The sequence below is a fragment of the Schistocerca serialis genome, chromosome 6 (genome assembly GCF_023864345.2).
Source record: "Schistocerca serialis cubense isolate TAMUIC-IGC-003099 chromosome 6, iqSchSeri2.2, whole genome shotgun sequence".
Taxonomy (NCBI): Eukaryota; Metazoa; Arthropoda; class Insecta; order Orthoptera; family Acrididae; genus Schistocerca; species Schistocerca serialis.
The window spans coordinates 635,035,962-635,057,740 of NC_064643.1; the positions used below are offsets into that span (position 1 = coordinate 635,035,962).

Sequence of the window (21,779 nt, forward strand, 5' to 3'; positions counted from 1 at the left end):
CGACTTCTGACAGCCATCAAAGACGCCCACCGATTCGAGGCAGCAGTGGAAGTGATGCAGCTGTTATATCAATCCAGACTCGTCACCACTGCCTCACAATGACCGCGAGACAAAAGAACAAAGCAAACGGTGGAAATGCGTGGAGTCCCCACTGCCGAGAAAGTGGCGTTGCTGCGTATTTTTTTGGCAAACCACTCTAGGGAGTAAATTTTGTGTTAGCACAAGAGCCAACACCGTGTTACGAATGGAGCCGAAATGCACGCGTTTTAGCTCACGCAGGCTGGCGTGTGGAGGGAAGAACTATACTGACATGAGGTCTGAAACATGACAAGGAATGAGAATTCAGAAAGCGGACGTAATTAGTTTGATGCTTAACTTTATTCTATTAATGATGAACGTCGCTCTTGACAGTGCATGATTCACAATATTATCTGTTCAGAATACATTCTTGAAGATAGTATATTTAGTAACTGAATATGGCGCCTTGATAAGTCGTAGCAAATGACGTAGCTGAAGGCTATGCTGAACTGTCGTCTCGGCAAATGAGAGCGTATGTAGACAGTGAACCATCGTTAGCAAAGTCGGCTGTACAACTGCGCGAGTGCTAGGGAGTCTCTCGTCGTGTGGCGGCGCTCGGTCTGCAATCACTGATAGTGGCGACACGCGGGTCCGATGTATACTAACGGACCGCGGCCGATTTAAAGGCTACCACCTAGCAAGTGTGGTGTCTGGCGGTGACACCACAGTAAACATGAAGTGTCGCGGGAAGCTGTGAAACTTTTTTTTTTCCTTCGCACGACAGTGTCTCAGCTCAGAATGTACAGGACACAATCACACAAGGTTCCTCTTTCCTCAATGAAGAAACCATTCCGAGCGAGGCATTTACAGACTGACCACGTGGTGATTTTCTAGCTGTATCGTTTCCTACACAGCCAGAACACAGTCTTCTACGAGCAAGGATGTCATTCATCGAAGGGAAAAATATGTTTCTTTGAAGGGTGAATATGTAGAGAAGGACAGAGCCGGTCACCTAGTCTGATCGTCACAGCTAGATTCCCCCCTCCCCCGAGGTGGTAATCAAAACTTTGAGTGTCCCAGGAAACGTTTGATGGGTAGCGCAGCCACCCGGCGCCTCACTCAGTCGCAGTTCCGGCTGCGTTCCCAGCGGAATGGCTGGCGGCACACCCTGACGAAAAGAAGAAAAAGCTGGAGCCGGCAGGCAGAGGGAGAGGCAGGTGTGTGCCGGGCTCGGCGTGTGTATGCCCGCGGCCGCCATGCTGGAAGGGGCGGGCTCTCGTCACGTGGCGCGCCCCCGCATCGCCCGCTGCTGCTACAGAACATCCTCGCAACGCAAACAGACGTGGTGCTCACTGACACGTACCGGCGAATCCTCCACTCCCACCCTACTTGTAACGTGGCACCGCCTGGTACTTCTGTAAATGCAGCTTACCCACGCTTAGCTGTGTTTTTTGTTGTACCAGCGCGTCTTTCACACAATACTTTTAAACTTACGTTATCGGTATTTATGATGCAAGAAGCATACAAATGTCAACAAATGAGAAGGTTGGTCAACGAAATAAAATATGAATACTGACAAAAGTTACGTGACATGCGTAGGATGCTCAAAAAATTTAATCTTAAGACACAACTGATATTACTACACCACTCGACATGACTTTTGTGACTCGTTTCTCTCCACTGTTAAGTGGTTCTTTTAACCTAATAATGAAGATAAATCTGTATGCAAGTCCTTATTTTGCTACTGCTTTCGGTACATTGATTATATTTTATGATTTTATAGTTTTCATAAGATTATTTTATCCGACGTTTGATTCAGAACAACAAAATAGATTCCTGGCTAGAAACTTGTACACTAGAAAGCTCTATAGACTTCTCCTACGTCAGAGTGGCATGGCGAGACCGTCACCTAGCGAAAAATAAAATTTTACATTCAGATTTTCTGAACAATTTTTTTTTTTGCTTGAAACAAGAAATAATTCCTGTCTTTAAATGTGAGTGTAAAGTTACGGTAGCTCTTAATCGGCAACTGCTAATGAATTCTAAATTGTCATGCGTAAAAAACACAGATTATAGCAGCACACACACGAAATCCTTCCCCGATATTATAAATTGGAACTAAAATCACATCGAAGTGGTGTTCTTGGGATCCGTGACGATTATAATTTTTTGTTTTTCCAACAAGCAAGGTATCGTGTAAGGTGTTGGCAGTTTGGTTAGTTGTCAAAGCTGTGGTAATTAATATGCTTTTAAATGGTTCAAATGGCTGTGAGCACTATGGGACTTAACATCTGAGGTCATGAGTCCCCTAGATCTTAGAACTACTTAAACCTAACTAACCTAAGGACATAACACACATCCATGCCCGAGGCAGGATTCGAACCTACGACCGTAGCGGTAGCGCGGTTCCAGACTGAAGCGCCTACAACCGCTCTGCCACACCGGCCAGCAATAGGCTTTTAATGTTAGGATCATTGTAACATCGTCCTTACTTAATTTATTTTTCTTAAATTGCTTGGAGTGCAAGATATCATCTGCCTTCTATGATGAAAAAGACTACTGTGGCTCTTTGTCTGAAACTGCCACCATCAGTAATCAGTACACAGTGGTAGCTGTCAGTCACAGGGATTTTACTGACAAAGTTTGAAATGTTTCACGACAGTCCCCGAAATCATAGACCCGAATGGTTCGTTATCAAACAATCGCATTTCTCGGTGAGTCGAATGTTAATGGTTCAAACGGCTCTGAGCACTATGGGACTCATCTGAGGTCATCAGTCCCCTAGAACTTAGAACTACTTAAACCTACCTAAGCTAAGAACATCACACACATCGATGCCCGAGGCAGGATTCGAATCAGCGACCGTAGCAGTCGCGCGATTCCGGACTGAAGCGCCCAGAACCGCTCGGCCACAGCGGCCGGCGGAGATGTTAATTTGGAGGTCGCTTGCCCCTCCTGGCAGACCCCCAGAAGACAGTGTGTGGGGCCTACATTCTAGTCCTGCGTGCTATCAACACGACGGGGAGCTGGCAAACGGTGCACGCGGCATAGAGGACCCCGATGTACAGATTAGGCAACCCTGGAATTGTCGCGGAAGCCCGGTTAAACGCCAGTTTAAAAGTCTGCTGTCAACCTGAACTCGATTGCTACGACTGTTGCAGCTGCTGACATACGCCTATCGCCCACAATTCCTGAAGGGTCGCTGTACCGTCCGTCTTCGTAACTGTCGTAGACATTTCGAAAAGCTGCTTTAAAAATACTGGGCTTGTTGCACTACACAGTAAATTATTTTATGACTTCTAGTCATCTGCATCTGTACAGATAATACTGCAGTCCATCGGAAAGTAATGAGTAGTTGACTCATTAACAACATCATTCCACATCCACGGGCTCGATAAAAATTTCCTCCAGACTTTTCCACGCTTTGCAGCTTTGAGTTACACGCACCCGTGTTGCCAACACTCACCTTCCACGGTCGTGGTCCCCTGTCTCTTTCTTAGCTCCATGAATACAACACAGAACTTCTTTGACCCACCTACCATCCAGTCGCCTCGCTACATGGCATGCCCACTGTCAATTCATTTTCATAGAAAAAAAGGGACAGAGTGTAACATGCCGTCGACGGAGCAAAAACTCTGCTCGGGGAGGGTTGCGAAAGGAAATCCGCCGTGCCCTTTTCAGACGAGTCATGTCGGCATTTGCCTTAAGCGATTTAGACCAACCACGTAAAACATGAATGTGGATATCCAGAAAGGCATCTGGACTGCTGTCCTCCCGAATGCGAGTCCGTTGATATAACCAGGACGATGCAAGTAGTGGGTTGTCGCCTTGCGGGTTTCTCGATTCCAGCATCCCTAGTATGTCTTGGATCGATTTACGAAAAATGAAGCACACCTAAATACGGATAGCTGCAGTGGAATTAGAATCTAGGTTCCCTGCCACTTCCAGCTCTCTTGTTGCTGGTGATCCGATGCTCACAAAATATTTTCTGTAGAAAACCATCTAATCAACGCACATCCCGGAAGCTCTTTCAAACAGTTTGTCTAAATGGATTGACTACTTAAATGCTGGATCCATCTCCAAATGTGTAACTTAGTCTAGAACATTTTCTTATTCAGAAACGCAAAGTTACTGTACTTACCAGTGTTAGTAGCACGGAAGGCTGCATGCTCGATAGCACCTTCACAATCTGAAAATCGAAAAATATCGTTTAGTGCAATAGGCCAAAAAACTGCATGTTTCAATTTCACTAAACTATCAACCAATACTTTTTGAACCATTTAATTTTTTGTACTGAAGTTATCAATTCAACGGTCAAATTAGGCCTACTATGCCGTCTTAAAGTACTCTTTGATGAGTAGTAGCAGAGTAAGAAGCAATCCATGAAACCATACATTTGCAGAAGACATAAATCTTATTGGTTGTGCCAAACTCTCCGACTGTGTTAATCACATAACACATTGAATTAAAATGGCAGCAGAACCTATTCCGTAAATATTCTTCTTTATTCAAGGCACAAACTACTTCGGGCGCTTATGATCATCTACATAGTCTACGCGTTAAAACAATCTCTTCTCCATGTGTGATGCGATGTAATGTTCGAATCTTCTTTAGGTTGTGCGAATTATGAAGAAGTAAGATACTATATCCAAAGCAACAACCAATCTTTCTTACGCATATAGGCCTAATGCTCACACGCCCCTCATGTAAATACGTCATTATTTCCTCTTACACTGTCCTCAGCATCACAGTTTAATGAGCACAAAAAGGTAATTTTTCTTGGAAATATAAAACTAAATACTTGTATTAGATACATATGCAAATGCATTACAATTCGCATAAGAGACCGCCAGCTCTAGTCCCAAGAACAGATTAATCAGACAGCCCGACCAAAATGTTTACTGCTTTTCACAATGGTCAGTTTGGTTACTGGTAAGATTTACTCTCTGCAACGAAACTGAAAACAAAAGAAGTATACAGAAAATGATACAACTCTTTTTTATCTACATCTATACTCTGCAAACCAACGTGAAGCGATTGGCAGAGGGATCAGTCAAAAAGTCCCAAAGTACAAGCAGGCTTTTCGTCACGATGCTAAAACAATATCATGTCACGCTGCACGAACGAATGTCCAAACCATCGACAGATAAACAGTAAAACTAATGACTGAAGAAGTCGCTCAGCATTCTGATAGCATAAGTGGTAAAATATCGTTTTACTGCAGAGTTGTATTGTATTTTATTGTATGTTAACCGGGGACCTAGAAACGACGGAGAGGCTCCGTCCCCGCCGCAGCCGCAGTGGTCCACAACCCCACGACGACTACCGCAGTCCACTTCACCCCTCCGCAGCCCCATATCGAACCCAGGGTTATTGTGCGGTTCGGCCCCCCGGTGGACCCCCTAGGTAACGTCTCACACCAGACGAGTGTAACCCCTATGTTTGGGTGGTAGAGTAATGGTGGTGTACGCGTACGTGGAGAACTTGTTTGCGCAGCAATCGCCGACATAGTGTAACTGAAGCGGAATAAAGGGAACCAGCCCGCATTCGCCGAGGCAGATGGAAAGCCGCCTAAAAACCACCCACAGACTGGCCGGTTCACCGGACCTTGACACAAATCCGCCTCGTGGATTCGTGCCGGGGACCAGGCGCTCCTTCCCGCCCGGAAAGCCGTGCGTTGACCGCACGGTCAACCGGGCGGGCGACTGCAGAGTTAGTAACGGCCAGAAATATTCGTTGATGGGTCCCTGTGGGCTGGGAACCAGTTATTACGAGAACACACATAGCACTGGAACAAAAGCTCGCAGAAATACCTTTTAACGAGCTCAAGTTATGTATCACAGCAGCTCAAGGCAAAGAACCACTGCATATTCTAACGAGTAAAACACACTCTGGGTGCACACGATGCGACACTGTTGCGAATAAAACAGCAATCCAGAAAGCGTTGAATATATTTCTTTTCTTTCCGTCTATGATCACAAGACTTCTTGTTCTTTGGACTAACGATTTCGGTCAGAGATCACCATCTTCACATAGTCACTAAAACATGGGAGTGGACACTCTGCAACTTAAATCAATAAAATTTGCCAACAGTGAAATGAATTACTTTCATACATGTGCAAAACATGTGCTTCAAATATGACGAGGTTCAAATGGCTCTGAGCACTATGGGACTTAACATCTATGGTCATTAGTCCCCTAGTACTTAGAACTACTTAAACCTAACTAACCTAAGGACATCACACAACACCCAGCCATCACGAGGTAGAGAAAATCCCTGACCCCGCCGGGAATCGAACCCGGGAACGCTACCGCACGACCACGAGATGCGTATGACGAGGCATATCTGTTTTAACATGTGTCCTAATATTATGAAGTCACAATAGCATCGTCAAAAAGTACATAAAAACCAACTTCGTATCATCGCATGTATTTAAAACAGGATGGAAACTAGGCCACAGTGCCGGCGTCATCCTGTTAGCAATGCTACTGTTCATAACAAACTGAAGTACAGTAGAAATTTATCCTACACTCTGCGTGGATGTCAGCAGAACGAAGGAGGAGACAAGAAAGTTTGCTACCCTGTGCAATACGTTTCGAACGCACAGACATTTTATCATAGCGTTATCCACATTTCTACTACGAAAACAATCAGTCGAAAACAGCTTTTCGCCAGGTCAGTGGCCAACGGTTAGGAGGTTACGTAGAAGTCTTCTAACGACGACCGAGCGAGGTGGCGCAGTGGTTAGCACACTGCGGAGGACGACGGTTCAATCCCGCGTCCGGCCATCCTCATTTAGGTTTCCCGTGACTTCCCTAAATCGCTTCAGGCAAATGCCGGGATTGTACCTTTGAAAGGGCACGGCCGACTTCCTTCCCCATCCTTCCCTAATCCAATGAGACCGATGACCTCGCTGTTTGGTCTCTTCCCTAAACAACCCAACCCCCTCCAACGATGTAATTTTGCATTTATGCACCATTTTATGTTGTACGAAGCTGTCTTTCATGTGATTCAATTTTTTCTGACTACACTTTCACTGCAAAGCTATGAGACAGCACTGTAGCCTCTTACCCCTAATCGGTCTCGTTTGTTAAAATTTTGTCTCTCTGGTAGCCTTCGTTTTCATCTCTTTATTTAAGCTCCTATTGTCCCACTAACTGATAAAGAATCCTGGAAATATTATGTAGACAAGCAGACGAGAAATGAAATTCCTGTCGGAAAGTGAACTCCTTCGCACACAACGGAGTATGTGCCTGGATAGCTCAGTCGGCAGAGCTTTAACGGAGTTTCACTACCTGCACGGATTAAAGCAGCACAAGTTCTTTAATCAGCGTGAGGATCTGTCCGTCTGTCCCAGAACAGTCTGTCTGCAGATGGTTCCACAGTGCTAAATGTTAAAGGAGGGCCGGCCGCGGTGGTCTAGCGGTTCTAGGCGCTCAGCCCGGAACCGCGCGACTGCGACGGTCGCAGGTTCGAATCCTGCCTCGGGCATGGATGTGTGTGATATCCTTAAGTTAGTTAGGTTTAAGTAGTTCTAAGTTCTAGGGGACTGATGACCACAGATGTTAAGTCCCATAGTGCTCAGAGCCATTTGAACCATTTTTGTTAAAGGAGGCGCACCACCGCCGGTAACAATTTTACGTTGCTGAGTCTGAAGGGGATATGATTATACTCCTTGGATTCGAAAGAGACTGTAGTGGTGTGCCATTAGGAGTGTAACACAGTCTACCTGAAGTCTTGGTTACAGCGAGAGGAGGCTGTGGCAGGAAGTGAAGAGACAACTACAGAAGTAAAAATGAAAAATACTGCAAGTCAAAGTGAGAACAAACTGGAAGGCAAGTAAACAACTTGCGTTGTGATCACTTTTTCCGCGGAAATATGAAATACAGAAGATGCTGATTTGTTTTTGTTACTGCTGGGAAGCATCCGTGAACTCTGTGGCTTCCGCCCTCACGCCGCTGCGCGTACACTGAAGGCACTATGCACTTTGAAGTTGCGGTGTTCGTACGTACAAGGTTCCGTCCCACAAATAGATCATTTATTGGTAGCTCTGAAACCCATTACCAGAAGCAGACATTGAAGGTGTCATTGAAGCGAAGGCGATGTATGTCACTAATTTAAATGCCACGCATAACATCGTCTGTTGATAGGATACTGGCAGTAAAGGTTTGTTCCTAAACTGAAAACTGCGTCAGCATGAAACTGCTCAAAAATGGTTCAAATGGCTCTGAGCACTATGGGACTTAACTTCTGAGGTCATCAGTCCCCTAGACTTAGAACTACTTAAACCTAACTAACCTAAGGACATCACACACATCTATGTCCGAGGCAGGATTCGAACCTGCGACCGTAGCGGCAGCGCGGTTCCGGACTGAAGCGCCCAGAACTGTTCGCAAGAAACTGCAATAAAACTTCTTTTGGTTAACAACTTTCGCAATTTGGTATTTTTAGGTGGCCTAGTGACAGAAGAATATCTAAAAAGTACTGTATGATCACGTAAGCCGACATAGTACTAATCCACAAACATTCACGACTGCCTACCAAAGTGTCAAACTTTATTCTTTTAAATTATATACGCGAAAAAATAAACGTTATTCCGGCCTGAACTTTGCTTTACCTACAGTCATACTCTGACGGCCACAGTGAAGCGCGTGGCAGAGGGAAGAAACTTCTTTCATCATTGCCACTTCTTGTTATTCCCCTGTACGAACTTTCAACAGACCACGAAGTGCACTTGGGAAGAGCTTACGCAATTTGCCACTACAGTTGCGCATCAGGTAGTAAATGCTAATCCAGCGGTGTGCTTCACTGTGCAGAAAAAGATTTAGTTAGTCCGCCGACCAGCTGCAGGAGAGAAACACAAGACAGTCTGCCGCGAAGTGTGAGGCCAGGCCGCAGGTAAACAAACGAAACGGCCGCATTCCTTCGGCTAGCCCCGCACGTCAACAAACACGACCAGGCTCTAGCTTTCCGTGATGCCGCTGATGACGACCTCGTCTTATAAATACGACAGTGTTTACGGTTGAGTACCGGATATGCTCGTTTCTTGTCAGTTTCACCAGCGTACCGTTGAAAACACAGCGAACACAGCTGCCGTTACACCGACAATGCTGACGAGCAGATAGGACACAAATAGCTATTTACCTGTTTCGGGTTCAACGTCTAATCGATAAAGAAATGACAAGAAACAATTTAAGGCATTGGAATGTCAGGCTTCCTCCTCGTACACACTGTATGGGCAGAAAGTGGTGCATTCTGGAACTGTTAGGAAAGATGAGGATTATTTAAGTCCGCATTTGGCCTATGAACTAGGAAAGATAGGCGCCTTTTGTGGGACACGATGCCATGACGATGGGATACTGGCTTTCGTTGTTGTTATTTTGTTACTACTTGATTCACTCCATATCGCTAAAATCGTCTTCAACCGCTCTTCTTAATGCAAGAGGAAAAAATGTGAGTCTACTGTTCCAAATTTTTATATGTCTGCGTCATAATTCGATTGCCATAAATGTAAAAAAATAGTTGCGTGCGTCAGAAGATTCATTACATTGCCCGCTGCAACTTAGGGAAAAACGAAACTTGATATACTGACTCGTTCTGGAGATATTTAGGGTGGCCTGGAATATTAAACTTTATCTCGGCCTTATATAATTAGTGATGGATCAGTGCCAAACTCTGCGTTTCGAGAAGCAAGGTTTTATCCCCATCTTTCATTGTCTAACGTTTGTTAACGTTTAACATGTAAAGATCTTTATATACTTTCCCCCGAGGACGAGAACATGCCTGTCAAAGCGCGTCGTTTGAAATGTCAGTTATCATGAATTATATGTCATTGAGCCAAAGTTTAATGTTCCACTAATGATACAGAAACGATGTCCTCGTCTCCAATTATAATGCAAAAATCTTAATTCATTAAATGATCCAATAGTGTGCAGTGTTTATGCTTTCAATGTTGTTATACTCCTCGCGTGAAGACAGAGCCATCAAAGGATTTCACATGGGAATTTAATGCCGGCACTCAAAGCTCGTTTATCACTGACTTCAGACACAACGACGGTTTCTAATGTATGCACTTCTGGGCTGAATCACATTCAACCAACAAAACTATGATTAATACACGTGTTTGTGAAAATCACAGAGAAAACAGCCTTATAACCTTCCTCCAAAACGTTTACTTTTGAGGGCATCATAAACCAAAAGGATATATATCCCCCCTCCCTCCCTCCTTCTCTCTATCTCTCTCTCTCTCTCTCTCTCTCTCTCTCTCTCTCTCTCTCTATTGCAACAAATATTTTATGTTTTTATTACTCAAGAATGCTTCGTCTGGTCGATTCAGGCATCTGCACTAGGTCTGTTTTCGGACAGCAGATGGGAACAAGTCACTTTTGGATAGGACGTACATTCCCGTTTGAATTTATGTCAGTTTGTCAGGTCAGAGTTCATCTGAATAACAACGCGCCACAAAAGACGTTTCACAACGCTCTTAGAAAGTAGGTAATGTAGTGGAACTGAAATATTTCGGTGTGATGTGAATACATGCCTAGGGGAACGTGCTGTCGCACTCTCGTGCACAACAACCTGCGTAACTGGGCCTGTTTCGCTCCAAGGGATTATCGCGTGAATTGGTCTATTGTAAGTCGAACATTGGACCGCAAACTGCGTTTTGTGACAGTATTAATTTGTTTCGCTCGAAGAAATGAAAGTTTCGTTTTAGTGAAGAACTCGTGTTCAGTCAGTTCATCCGCATTACGACAGCTTGCTCGAAATCGATATTGTTCATACGTGGTAATGAGTGACACAACAGTGCCAGATATCAATCGAGTCGCGGTTGTACCGAGTAGAAGGTACATACGCAAATGATCTTTTTCGTCAACGCTTGAAACCCAGACAAATATTTACCCGTTAAAAATACAGGCAGAGGCGGCTATGAATGTTCAGCAAAATCAAACAAAACGCTAAGTAAGGCATGCAATAATGAAAGGACCAACTGATGATGACATTTGTATGCTGAAACATGTTTCGGCAAGGCAAGGAAGAAAACCTCACGTTTTGTAAAATGAGATGGTAGTCAGACTTACGATATGAATTGAGGGACGTTGGAACCTGTACCAGACGACCTGATATAGTTTGTGTGTAAACTGAAGAGCGGGCAGCACTTGTAGTGGAGAAAGTGGCTGGCGGTTTTTTTTTCTCGAGGAACGGCTCACTTGCCGTGCACTATGACTAAAACTGTTTCCAGTGTAGCAGTGCAGTGAAGCGCGCGATGATTTATATAGACTCTCTTGATGTGCGTGTCTTGGTTCAAATGGCTCTGAGCACTATGGGACTTAACATCTGAGGTTATCAATCACCTAGAGCTTAGAACTACTTAAACCTAGCTAACCTAAAGACATCACACGCATCCATGCCCGATGCAGGATTCGAACCTGCGACCGTAGCAGCCGCTTCCAGACGGAAGCGCCTAGAACCGCTCAGCAACCGAGGCCGGCGCGTGTCTTGCTTCTCTAATTTCTGTATTCGTATATTGTTAACACATGTAGTGGAAAATAGGAAAGAGCCGTTCTGACTTGAGGAACCAGCGTTTAGCAACCCCTCGACACGTAGCAGCATATAGAGTGGGCACCTGACTGCTCGTCCTTCAGTTTACAGAGCAGACTACACTACAGAATACTGAGCCGCGCTGCCTCTATAGCCGCCCATAATTGCCAAAGTGTTGCCGGTGCAGGGTTTTCTTCACGAACTGACCTCTCATTATATCCCGTAAATGTTCGATGGGATTCATGTCAGGCGATCTAGGTGGCCACACCATTCGTTCGAATTCTCCAGAACGTTCTTCAAAACTAATCGCGAAAAATTATGGTCCGTTGACATGGCGCTTTGTCCATCCATAAAAAGTCCATCGCTGAAAGCCTGCAAATGGTCTCCAAGTATCCGAACATGAGCACTTCTTGTCAATGGTTTGGTTCAGCTGGACCAGAGGACCCAGTTCACTCTACGTAAACGCAGCCCACACCCCCATGGACCCACCACCAGCTTGCACAGTGCTCATAGAAAGCCCCACGCGTCTAGCTCCAACTACAATTCCACATTCAGTTTGTTAATTCCCATCGTGCGGCCGTAATCGCGTTGTAAACCACTTCAGATGAATCGCCGGAGTAGAAATGACTGCTGTGCCGAACCGTGCCCCTTTATGCCTTGTGTGTGGGGTAGGATTCATCTCACGCTAGGTGAGGAGAGCCGTACGTCATAGTGGGTTTCACGAGTTATCCTATCAACTGTTGTGTGTATTCTGTATATATCGACTGTTGTGTGCATCTTGAATCTGCATTGTTATTTGTTTGGCTCTGAGCACTATGCGACCTAACAGCTGAGGTCATCAGTCCCCTAGAACTTAGAACTACTTAAACCTAACTAACCTAAGGACATCACACACATCCATGCCCGAGGCAGGATTCGAACCTGCGACCGTAGCGCTCTTGCGGTTCCAGACTGACGCGCCTAGAACCGCACGGCCACACCGGCCGGCGTTATTTGTATGGGCTCTAACGGAGATGAGAGAACTTTCGAGCAGATTCATGAAGATAGTCTGAAAGATTTCACTATCTTTCTTAGTTGATTTACAACACGAAGGCAAAATTAAATGGAACTAAATCGTTTAATGTTTCTAGCAATATTTGGAATTATCTTCAGAACCACTTCATTTTCTCAGTTTAACGTTTCTGCCCATATGAATTATGTACAATTCATTGGATTTTATAAAAATACGAAACACTTTAATTTCTTCCTATTTCACCTTTTTATCCACATGGAACTTAGAGATGATACCTGAAGAGTGGCAGGAGTCGATTCTGATCCCAATTTTTAAGAAAGGTGACAAAATGGATTGTAGTAATTATAGATATAGATATAGATATATTATAGATATTACCAGTATGTTCCAAAATTTTCTCGAATATTCTGCTAACCAGGCTTGCAACATATGCAGATGAAATTGTGGGGGTTTACCAAGCTGGCTTTCGGAGGAACAGATCAACTATAGACCAAATATTCACCCTGCGTCAAATTTTGGAAAAGAAATGGGAATACAATAAACCTGTTCATAAACTTTTCATAGATTATACAAAAACATATGATTCAGTATTGGCAATCAAAATTGTACAGAATTTTTTTGGAACTTCGAATACCAAAGAAGTGTGTTAGACTTTTAGCAGCGAGTTTCAAAAACACAAAAGGTAGAGTAGGCGTGGGGAAATTGGAGTCAGAAGAATTTGTAATAAAGAACGGACTTAAGCAGGGAGATGTCCTGTCTCCGCTACTTTTTAATTTAGTCCTACAATATATTGTACGAATGGCAGCACATAAATCAGACGGTGTGGAGTTAAATGGAAATATTAAGATATTAGGGTATGCAGATGATCTAAACATCATTAGCGATACGAAAGAATCTGTAACAGCAAATGCGAATGCGTTAGTCAAGGCTAGTGAAGATGTACGTCTAACGATAAGACAAAAAAAATACCTGGTTACTACTAGAATGCCAACAGCAGTAGATCAGGAAATTTTAAGAGTTGAAGACATGCAGTTTGAAAAAGTGAGCACATTTAAGTATCTAGGCGTGGACATCACTTCGAGAAATGAGATGGAATCCGAACTGAAGAAGAGATTACGGGCGGGAAATGCGTGCTACTTCTCACTGACTAGATTACTTTCATCACGGATATTGTCTAGCAACTTAAAGATTAGAATATACAAAACTATTATTCTACCAGTTATGCTGTATGGGTGTGAGACTTGGTCTCTCACTGTGCAAAATGAAAAGCCGTTTCGAGTATTTGAAAACAAAATTTTGAGGAAAATTTTCGGAGCAAAAAGGGATGACATTAGCGGAGAGTGGTAAAAACTGCATAACGAAGACGTTCACAAACTCTATTCAACCCTTGACATAATCCGTATTATTAAATCACGTAGGCTGCGATGGGCGGGTCACGTAGCTCGAATGGATGAGGGCAGGGCAGCGCGCAGAGTACTGGTACGGCACCTGGAGTGAAAAGGTCCTGTGGGGAGACCGAGGCGCAGATGGGAGGACGATGTGAAGGCTGATTTGAGGAGCCTAGGTATTGAAGGGGAATGGAAGGAAATAGCCCAAGACAGGGACAGATGGCGAAAATACGTTGCTGTGGTAATGGACTCTCGAGTCCGGTATGACCAGTGAGTATCCACATGATTTATTCAATATTAATCGGATTGAAAACATGATTATACAGTTTTTTTAACTTTCGTTATGGTTATGATTCCTTCATTCAGATATTGGTTACGTTCACGAAACACACAATAACATTCCACATTCTTTGGATTGCGGCTTAATAATTAATTACTTCACTTTTCTGTCCTTACGATTTATGCACGATTCATCGGGTTTAAAAAGAATGACAAGCTTTTTTTAAATTTCGTTATGGCTCCTTCGCTCAGACATTTATTATGTTCATGAAATACGCAATAACATCGCAAATTGTTGAGATTACATTTAACAATTCATTCAGCTGGGATGAGCATATCACACAACTCCTGCCACGTCGTATGTACACATGTATTTACATGTAGCCTTGACGTTATCGGTACAACTGCAAAGATCGATATACGTACTCATTTAGTCGATTTAGGTTATTTACGTCACGATGACGTAGCGTTACGTCATTATAACGTAGGGTTCTCCTCACCTGGCGTGAGATGAATGCTACCCTTGTGTGTGCGATGTTACAGCCATCATTACATGTACATATCGCTATCCTATGACTTTTGTCACCTCAGCGTATAAACGATGTGAAATTTGTTCTCCAGGGCGAAAACGAGACTGACATATGGAACCTCACACGATGGTCCATAATACTGGCGTTACATAAAACAAGACAGGCAAGTCGGGTGGGGGCGCTACGCATCCCGTGTGCCAGCTCGTAACAGTTACGCACGGGCGGTGCCGCACTGGGTGCAGGGGTTTGGGACGTGGACGCCGTCTGGCTGGCTTTCACCGGAAATGGCGAAGCATCGCCGACTGGCGGGTGTGGGAGGGGAAGAGGACAGAAGCGAGCCAGCGAGGCGGCCCGCCGCGCCGTCCCCGCCACTGTGCGCCCGCGGCTGCGAGGTCAGTGGGCGGCCGCGGCCGCGGCTGCGGGGCGCCGATCGATACGCGGCGGCCCCGGGCGAGCCTGCCTGCCTGCCTCAGAGCCTGGGCCACTCGCCTACACTCACTACGAGCGCGGGCGGGAGGCTACGTGACGCACGTCGCGTGCTGCAGCGGACGCGGCGTGAAAGCGGCCTGTGTAGTGAGCACGGATCAGGAAAGGAAAAAAAAGAAGTTGTACTACGGTATATAAAAGCAGCACCAGACTCGAAACAGTGGGCAGACTAATGTATTCATGTATACATCTGCTCCTTTGAGGTTTGCCGATGGCCGATGGCAGTAGACAACATTTCATTAGAACTACTGGTGGGAGAACCAGTCCTGACAAAACTCTGCCATCTGGTGAGCAAGATGTATGAGACAGGCGAAATATCCTCAGACTTCAAGAAGAATATAATAATTCCAATCCCAAAGAAAGCAAGGGTTGATAGGTGAGAATATTACCGAACTATCAGTTTCATAAGTCACAGCTGCAAAATACTAACGCGAATTCTTTACAGGCGAATGCAAAAACTGGTAGAAGTCGACGACGGGGAAGATCAGTTTGGATTCCGTAGAAATGTTGGAACACGTGAGGCAATACTGACCCTACGACTTGTCTTACAAGGAAGATTAAGAAAAGGCAAACCTACTTTTCTAGCATTTGTAGACTTAGAGAAAGCTTTTGAAAATGTCACTGCAATACTCTGTTTCAAATTCTGAAGGTGGCGGGGGGAAAATACAGGGAGCGAAAGGCTATTCACAATTTGTACAGAAAGCAGATTGCAGTTATAAGAGTCGAGGAAAGTGAAAGGGAAGCAGTGGTTGGGAAGGGAGTGAGACAGGGTTGTAGCCTCTCCCCGATGTTATTCAATCTGTATATTGAGCAAGCAGTAAAGGAAACAAAAGAAAAGTTCAGAGTAGGTATTAAAATCAATGGAGAAGAAATAAAAACTTTGAGGTTCACCGATGACATTGTAATTCTGTCAGAGACAGCAAAGGTATTGGAAGAGCAGTTGAACGGAATGAACAGTGTCTTGAAAGGAGGGTATAAGATCAACATCAACAAAAGCAAAACGAGGATAATGGAATGTAGTCGAATTAAGTCGGGTGATGCTGAGGGAATTAGATTAGGAAATGATACACTTAGAGTAGTCCAGAGACTGGTTTGATGCAGCTCCTCATGCTATTCTATCCTGTGCAAGCTTCTTCATCTCCCAGTACCTACTGCAACCAACATCCTTCTGAATCTGCTTAGTGTATTCATCTCTTGGTCTCCCTCTACGATTTTTACCCTCCACGCTGCTCTCCAATGCTAAATTTCTGATCCCTTGATGCCTCAGAACATGTCCTACCAACCGATCCCTTCTTCTAGTCAAGTTGTGCCACAAACTCCTCTTCTCTCCAATCCTATTCAATACCACTTCATTAGTTATGTGATCTACCCATCCAATCATCAGCATTCTTGTGTAGCACCACATTTCGAAAGTTCTATTCTCTTCTTGTCTAAACTATTTATCGTCCATGTTTCACTTCCATACATGGCTACACTCCATACAAATACTTTCAGAAACGACTTCCTGACACTTAAATCAATACTGGATGTTAACAAATTTTTCTTCTTCAGAAACGCTTTCCTTATCATTGGCAGTCTACATTTTATATCCTCTCTACTTCGACCATCATCAGTTATTTTGCTCCCCAAATAGCAAAACTACTACTTTAAGTGTCTCATTTCCTAATCTAATTCCCCCAGCTTCACCCGATTTAATTCGACTACATTCCATTATCCTCGTTTTGTCGAAGTAGAGAGGATATAAAATGTAGACTGGCAATGGCAAGGAAAGCGTTTCTGAAGAAGAAAAATTTGTTAACATCCAGTATTGATTTAAGTGTCAGGAAGTCGTTTCTGAAAGTATTTGTATGGGGTATAGCCATGTATGGAAGTGAAACATGGACGATAAATAGTTTGGACAAGAAGAGAATAGAAGCTTTCGAAATGTGGTGCTACAGAAGAATGCTGAGGATTAGATGGGTGGATCACATAACTAATGAGGTGGCATTGAATAGGACTGGGGGAAGAGGAATTTGTGGCATAAGTTGACTAGAAGAAGGGATCGGTTGGTAGGACATGTTCTGAGGCATCAAGGGATCACCAATTCAGTATTGGACGGCAGCGTGGAGGGTAAAACTCGTAGAGGGACGCCAAGAGATGAATACAGTAAGCAGATTCAGAAGGATGTAGGTTGCAGTAGGTACTGGGTGATGAAGAAGCTTGCACAGGATAGAGCAGCGTGAAGAGCTGCATCAAACCAGTCTCTGGACTACTTTAAGTGTCTCATTTCCTAATCTAATTCCCTCAGGATCACCAGACTTAATTCGACTACATTCCATTATCCTCGTTTTGCTTTTGTTGATGTTCATCTTATATCCTCCTTTCAAGACACTGTCCATTCCGTTCAACTGCTCTTCCACGTCCTTTGCTGTCTCTGACAGAATTACAATGTCATCGGCGAACCTCAAAGTTTTTATTTCTTCTCCATGGATTTTAATTCCTACTCCAAATTTTTCTTTTGTTTCCTTTACTGCTTGCTCAATATACAGATTGAATAACATCGGGGTTAGACTACAACCCTGTCTCACTCTCTTCCCAATCACTGCTTCCCTATCGTGCCCCTCGACTCTTATAACTGCCATCTGGTTTCTGTACAAATTGTGAATAGCCTTTCGCTCCCTGTATGTTACCCCTGCCACTGTCAGAATTTTAAAGAGAGTATTCCAGTCAACATTGTCAAAAGCTTTCTCCAAGTCTGCAAATGTTAGAAACGTAGGTTTGCCTTTCCTTAATCTATTTTCTAAGATAAGTCGCAGGGTCAAAAAAATGGTGCAAATGGCTCTGAGCACTACAGGACTTAACTTCGGAGGTCATCAGTCCCCATAACTTAGAACTACTTAAACCTAACTAAGGACATCACACACATCCATGCCCGAGGCAGGATTCGAACCTGCGACCGTAGCAGTCGCGCGGTTCCAGTCGTGTTTAGAACAGTGTTCTGTGTAGCTGTGAGTGCACCAGAGGTACGTGAATTCAAACGTGGCAGATTGTTGGTGTTCATACGGTAGGAGTCGAAGTGTCTGCTGTTCCAAAAGGCACCGTGTCGACGATTTATACCACAAACTGGCAAAGTTACAACGCGGACGGAAGTGTTTGTTGGGTAACCGTCAGAGACGGTCACTGGAAATGGGTGGTGAAAAATAAGAGGACGACAGCTACAATAGTCAGCGCAGAATTCAATGGCGCACTTGCGAATCCTGTCAGTGCCAAAACAACACCAAGGAAGTTCCATAAGCAAGGAACTGCATTGCGAGCTGGAGTTCCAAAACCACTTGTCAATTATGCCAATGCCATGACAGAAAAATGTGGCAACACAGACACAAAACCTGGATTATTTGCGGAGTGGAAGAATTTAATTGGGTGGATGAGTCTTGTCTGACACTCTGTCCAACTCCTGGCAGAGTTTACGTACAAATAGTGAAACGTGGCGGTGGTTCGGTGGTGACTTGGGCCCCCGTATCGTGGTGTTACGTGTGCCGCATGGCTACTCTGCAACGTCGCAACACTGCCAAGGACTGTGTGACCACTTTAGTAAATCAGACCCATCCCACGGTACAATGTTTGTTCCCTGACTGTGATGCCTTATTCCGAGACGACAGGGCCCCAGTTCACGCAACTCCTGGAATGTTTTTGTGGGCACGAGAACGAACCGTCGCATCTCCCCTGACGGTCCGTCACCAGATCTCAATCTTCTAGAGGCTTTGCGGTCTACTTTAGAGTGAAGGGTGCGTGATCGCTATGAACCTCCATCATAGTAACCTGAACTTCCCACTATTTTGTAGGAAGAATGGTATAAGATTTCCTTGAAAACATTTTAGGACATCTATTTGTCGATTCCGAGGCGTCTGGAGGCTAGTTTGAGTGTCGACGAGTTTCCTACACCGTATTAGACATAGTAATGTTCTGTGTTTCCGATATTTCCATATTTTTGTTCAGTCTCTGTATTCGTATATTGTATAAGCGGTAGCTCCTTCCTCTGTAGATGGGTGAAAAGGCAGCATATGGTCCCTTAGATATTCACTGCCGGAATTCACTTTCATGGCTTATTTCGTCACACCTACCGTTTAACTCAATGTCAGATTGTAGCAGACGAATTTTCAAGTATGTCGTTTTTATCGCTATCGATAGCTTTTGTACCGATTCATAACTTTTTTTTATTTTACGTGTATGCTCATAGTCACATTCAAATTGCTTTTTTGGCGATAATAGTCTCAATATAGGAGTTTTGCTATTTGGGGAGCAAAATAACTGATGATGGTCGAAGAAGAGAGGATATAAAATGCAGACTGGCAATGGCAAGGAAAGCGTTTCTGAAGAAGAGAAATTTGCTAACATCGAGTATAGATTTAAGTGTCAGGAAGTCGTTTCTGAAAGTATTTGTATGGAGTGTAGCCATGTATGGAAGTGAAACATGGACGATGAATAGTTTGGACAAGAAGAGAATAGAAGCTTTCGAAATGTGGTACTACAGAAGAACGCTGAAGATTAGATGGGTAGATCACATAACTAATGAGGAGGTATTGAACAGAATTGGGGAGAAGAGGAGTTTGTGGCACAAGTTGACTAGAAGAAGAGACCGGTTGATAGGACATGTTCTGAGGCATCAAATGGTTCAAATGGCTCTGAGCACTATGGGACTTAACATCTATGGTCATCAGTCCCCTAGAACTCAGAACTACTTAAACCTAACTAACCTAAGGACATCACACAACACCCAGCCATCACGTCTGAGGCATCAAGGGATCACCAATTTACTATTGGAGGGCAGCGTGGAGGGTAAATATCGTAGAGGGAGACCAAGAGACGAATACATTAAGCAGATCCAGAAGGATGTAGGTTGCAATAGGTACTGGGGGATGAAGCAGCTTGCACAGGATAGAGTAGCATGGAGAGCTGCATCAAACCAGTCTCAGGATTGAAGACCACAACAACAACAACAACATTTAATAACGTTACTTACACTAAAGCCTTGACCAACAAGAATAAAACTAATTTGTATCTTTTCTCCCTTTGGGTTTAAAATCGAGCATATTAAAGACTGCAAAACATCTATATGACGCACACTAATATTTGTGGACAGCGCGGTTATGTAGATACATTGACACGTAGATACAGTTCTATAAATGGCAACTGCATCACAAAAACTCTTTCGTCACGTATGGCAAAGTTAGATAAAACAACATGCGACACAACAATCGTTACTGAATTTATTTTACCAGAAAAAATGATATACTCAAACGCAAAAGAAAGCTGCTGACATATGGATCTTGGGTCACACACCAACTTACACAGATGCAGATATTATCCTAGGAGAACACAACGCACACAATGAAATTGAATTTATTAAATGAATCCAAAGCATCGGATCGAAGAAACATTCGACAAAATGTTAAAACTGTTGTTGCTAACAGAGAAAAAAAGAAGAGCAAGAGCTGGAAGTATTTACTTTATAATCGGAGTACAAAGTACACTTAAATACTACACTACTGGCCATTAAAACTGCTACACCACAAAGATGACGTGCTACAGACACGAAATTTAACCGACAGGAAGATGATGCTGTGATATGCAAATGATTAGCTTTTCAGAGCATTCACACAAGGTTGGCGCCGGTGACGACACCTACACGTGCTGAAATGAGGAAAGTTTCCAACCGATTTCTCATACACAAACAGCAGTTGATCGGCGTTGCCTGGTGAAACGCTGTTGTGATTCCTCGTATAAGGAGGAGAAATGGGTACCGTCACGTTTCCCACTTTGATAAAGGTCGGATTGTAGCCTATCGTGATTGCGGTTTATCGTATCGCGACATTGCTGCTCGCGATGGTCGAGATCCAATGACTGTTAGCAGAATATGGAATCGGTGGGTTCAGGAGGGTAATACGGAATACTGTGCTTGATCCCAACGGCCTCGTATCACTAGCAGTCGAGATGACAGGCATCTTATCCGCATGGCTGTAACTGATCGTGCAGCCTCGTCTTGATCCCTGAGTTAACAGATGGGGACGTTTGCAAGACAACAACCATCTGCACGAACAGTTCGACGACGTATGCAGCAGCATGGACTATCAGCTCAGAGACCATGGCTGCGGTTACCCTTGACACACTGCATCACAGACAGGAGCGCCTGCGATGGTGTACTCAACGACTAACCTGGGTGCACGAATGGCAAAACGTCATTTTTTCGGATGAATCCAGGTTCTGTTTACAGCATCATGATGGTCGCATCCGTGTTTGGCGACATCGCGGTGAATGCACAATGGAAGCATGTATTCGTCATCGCCATACTGGCGTATCACCCGGCATGATGGTATGGGGTGCCATTGGTTACACGTCTCGGTCACCTCTTGTTCGCATTGATGGCACTTTGAACAGTGGACGTTACATTTCAGATGCGTTACGTCCCGTGGCTTTACCCTTCATTCGATCCCTGCGAAACCCTACATTTCAGCACGATAATGCACGACCGCACGTTGCAGGACTTGTAC

At 44.2% G+C, this 21,779-nt stretch overlaps 1 protein-coding gene across 1 annotated transcript in view; it reads right to left on the reverse strand.

Moving 5' to 3' along the window:
• LOC126483721 (xaa-Pro dipeptidase) overlaps positions 1–21,779 on the reverse strand; it is a 914,390-nt gene that overhangs the window by 161,800 nt on the left and 730,811 nt on the right. The window contains exon 4 of the mRNA XM_050106824.1: positions 4,160–4,207. Coding sequence (XP_049962781.1) covers positions 4,160–4,207 — 48 coding nt within the window. The remainder of the gene's footprint in view (positions 1–4,159; positions 4,208–21,779) is intronic.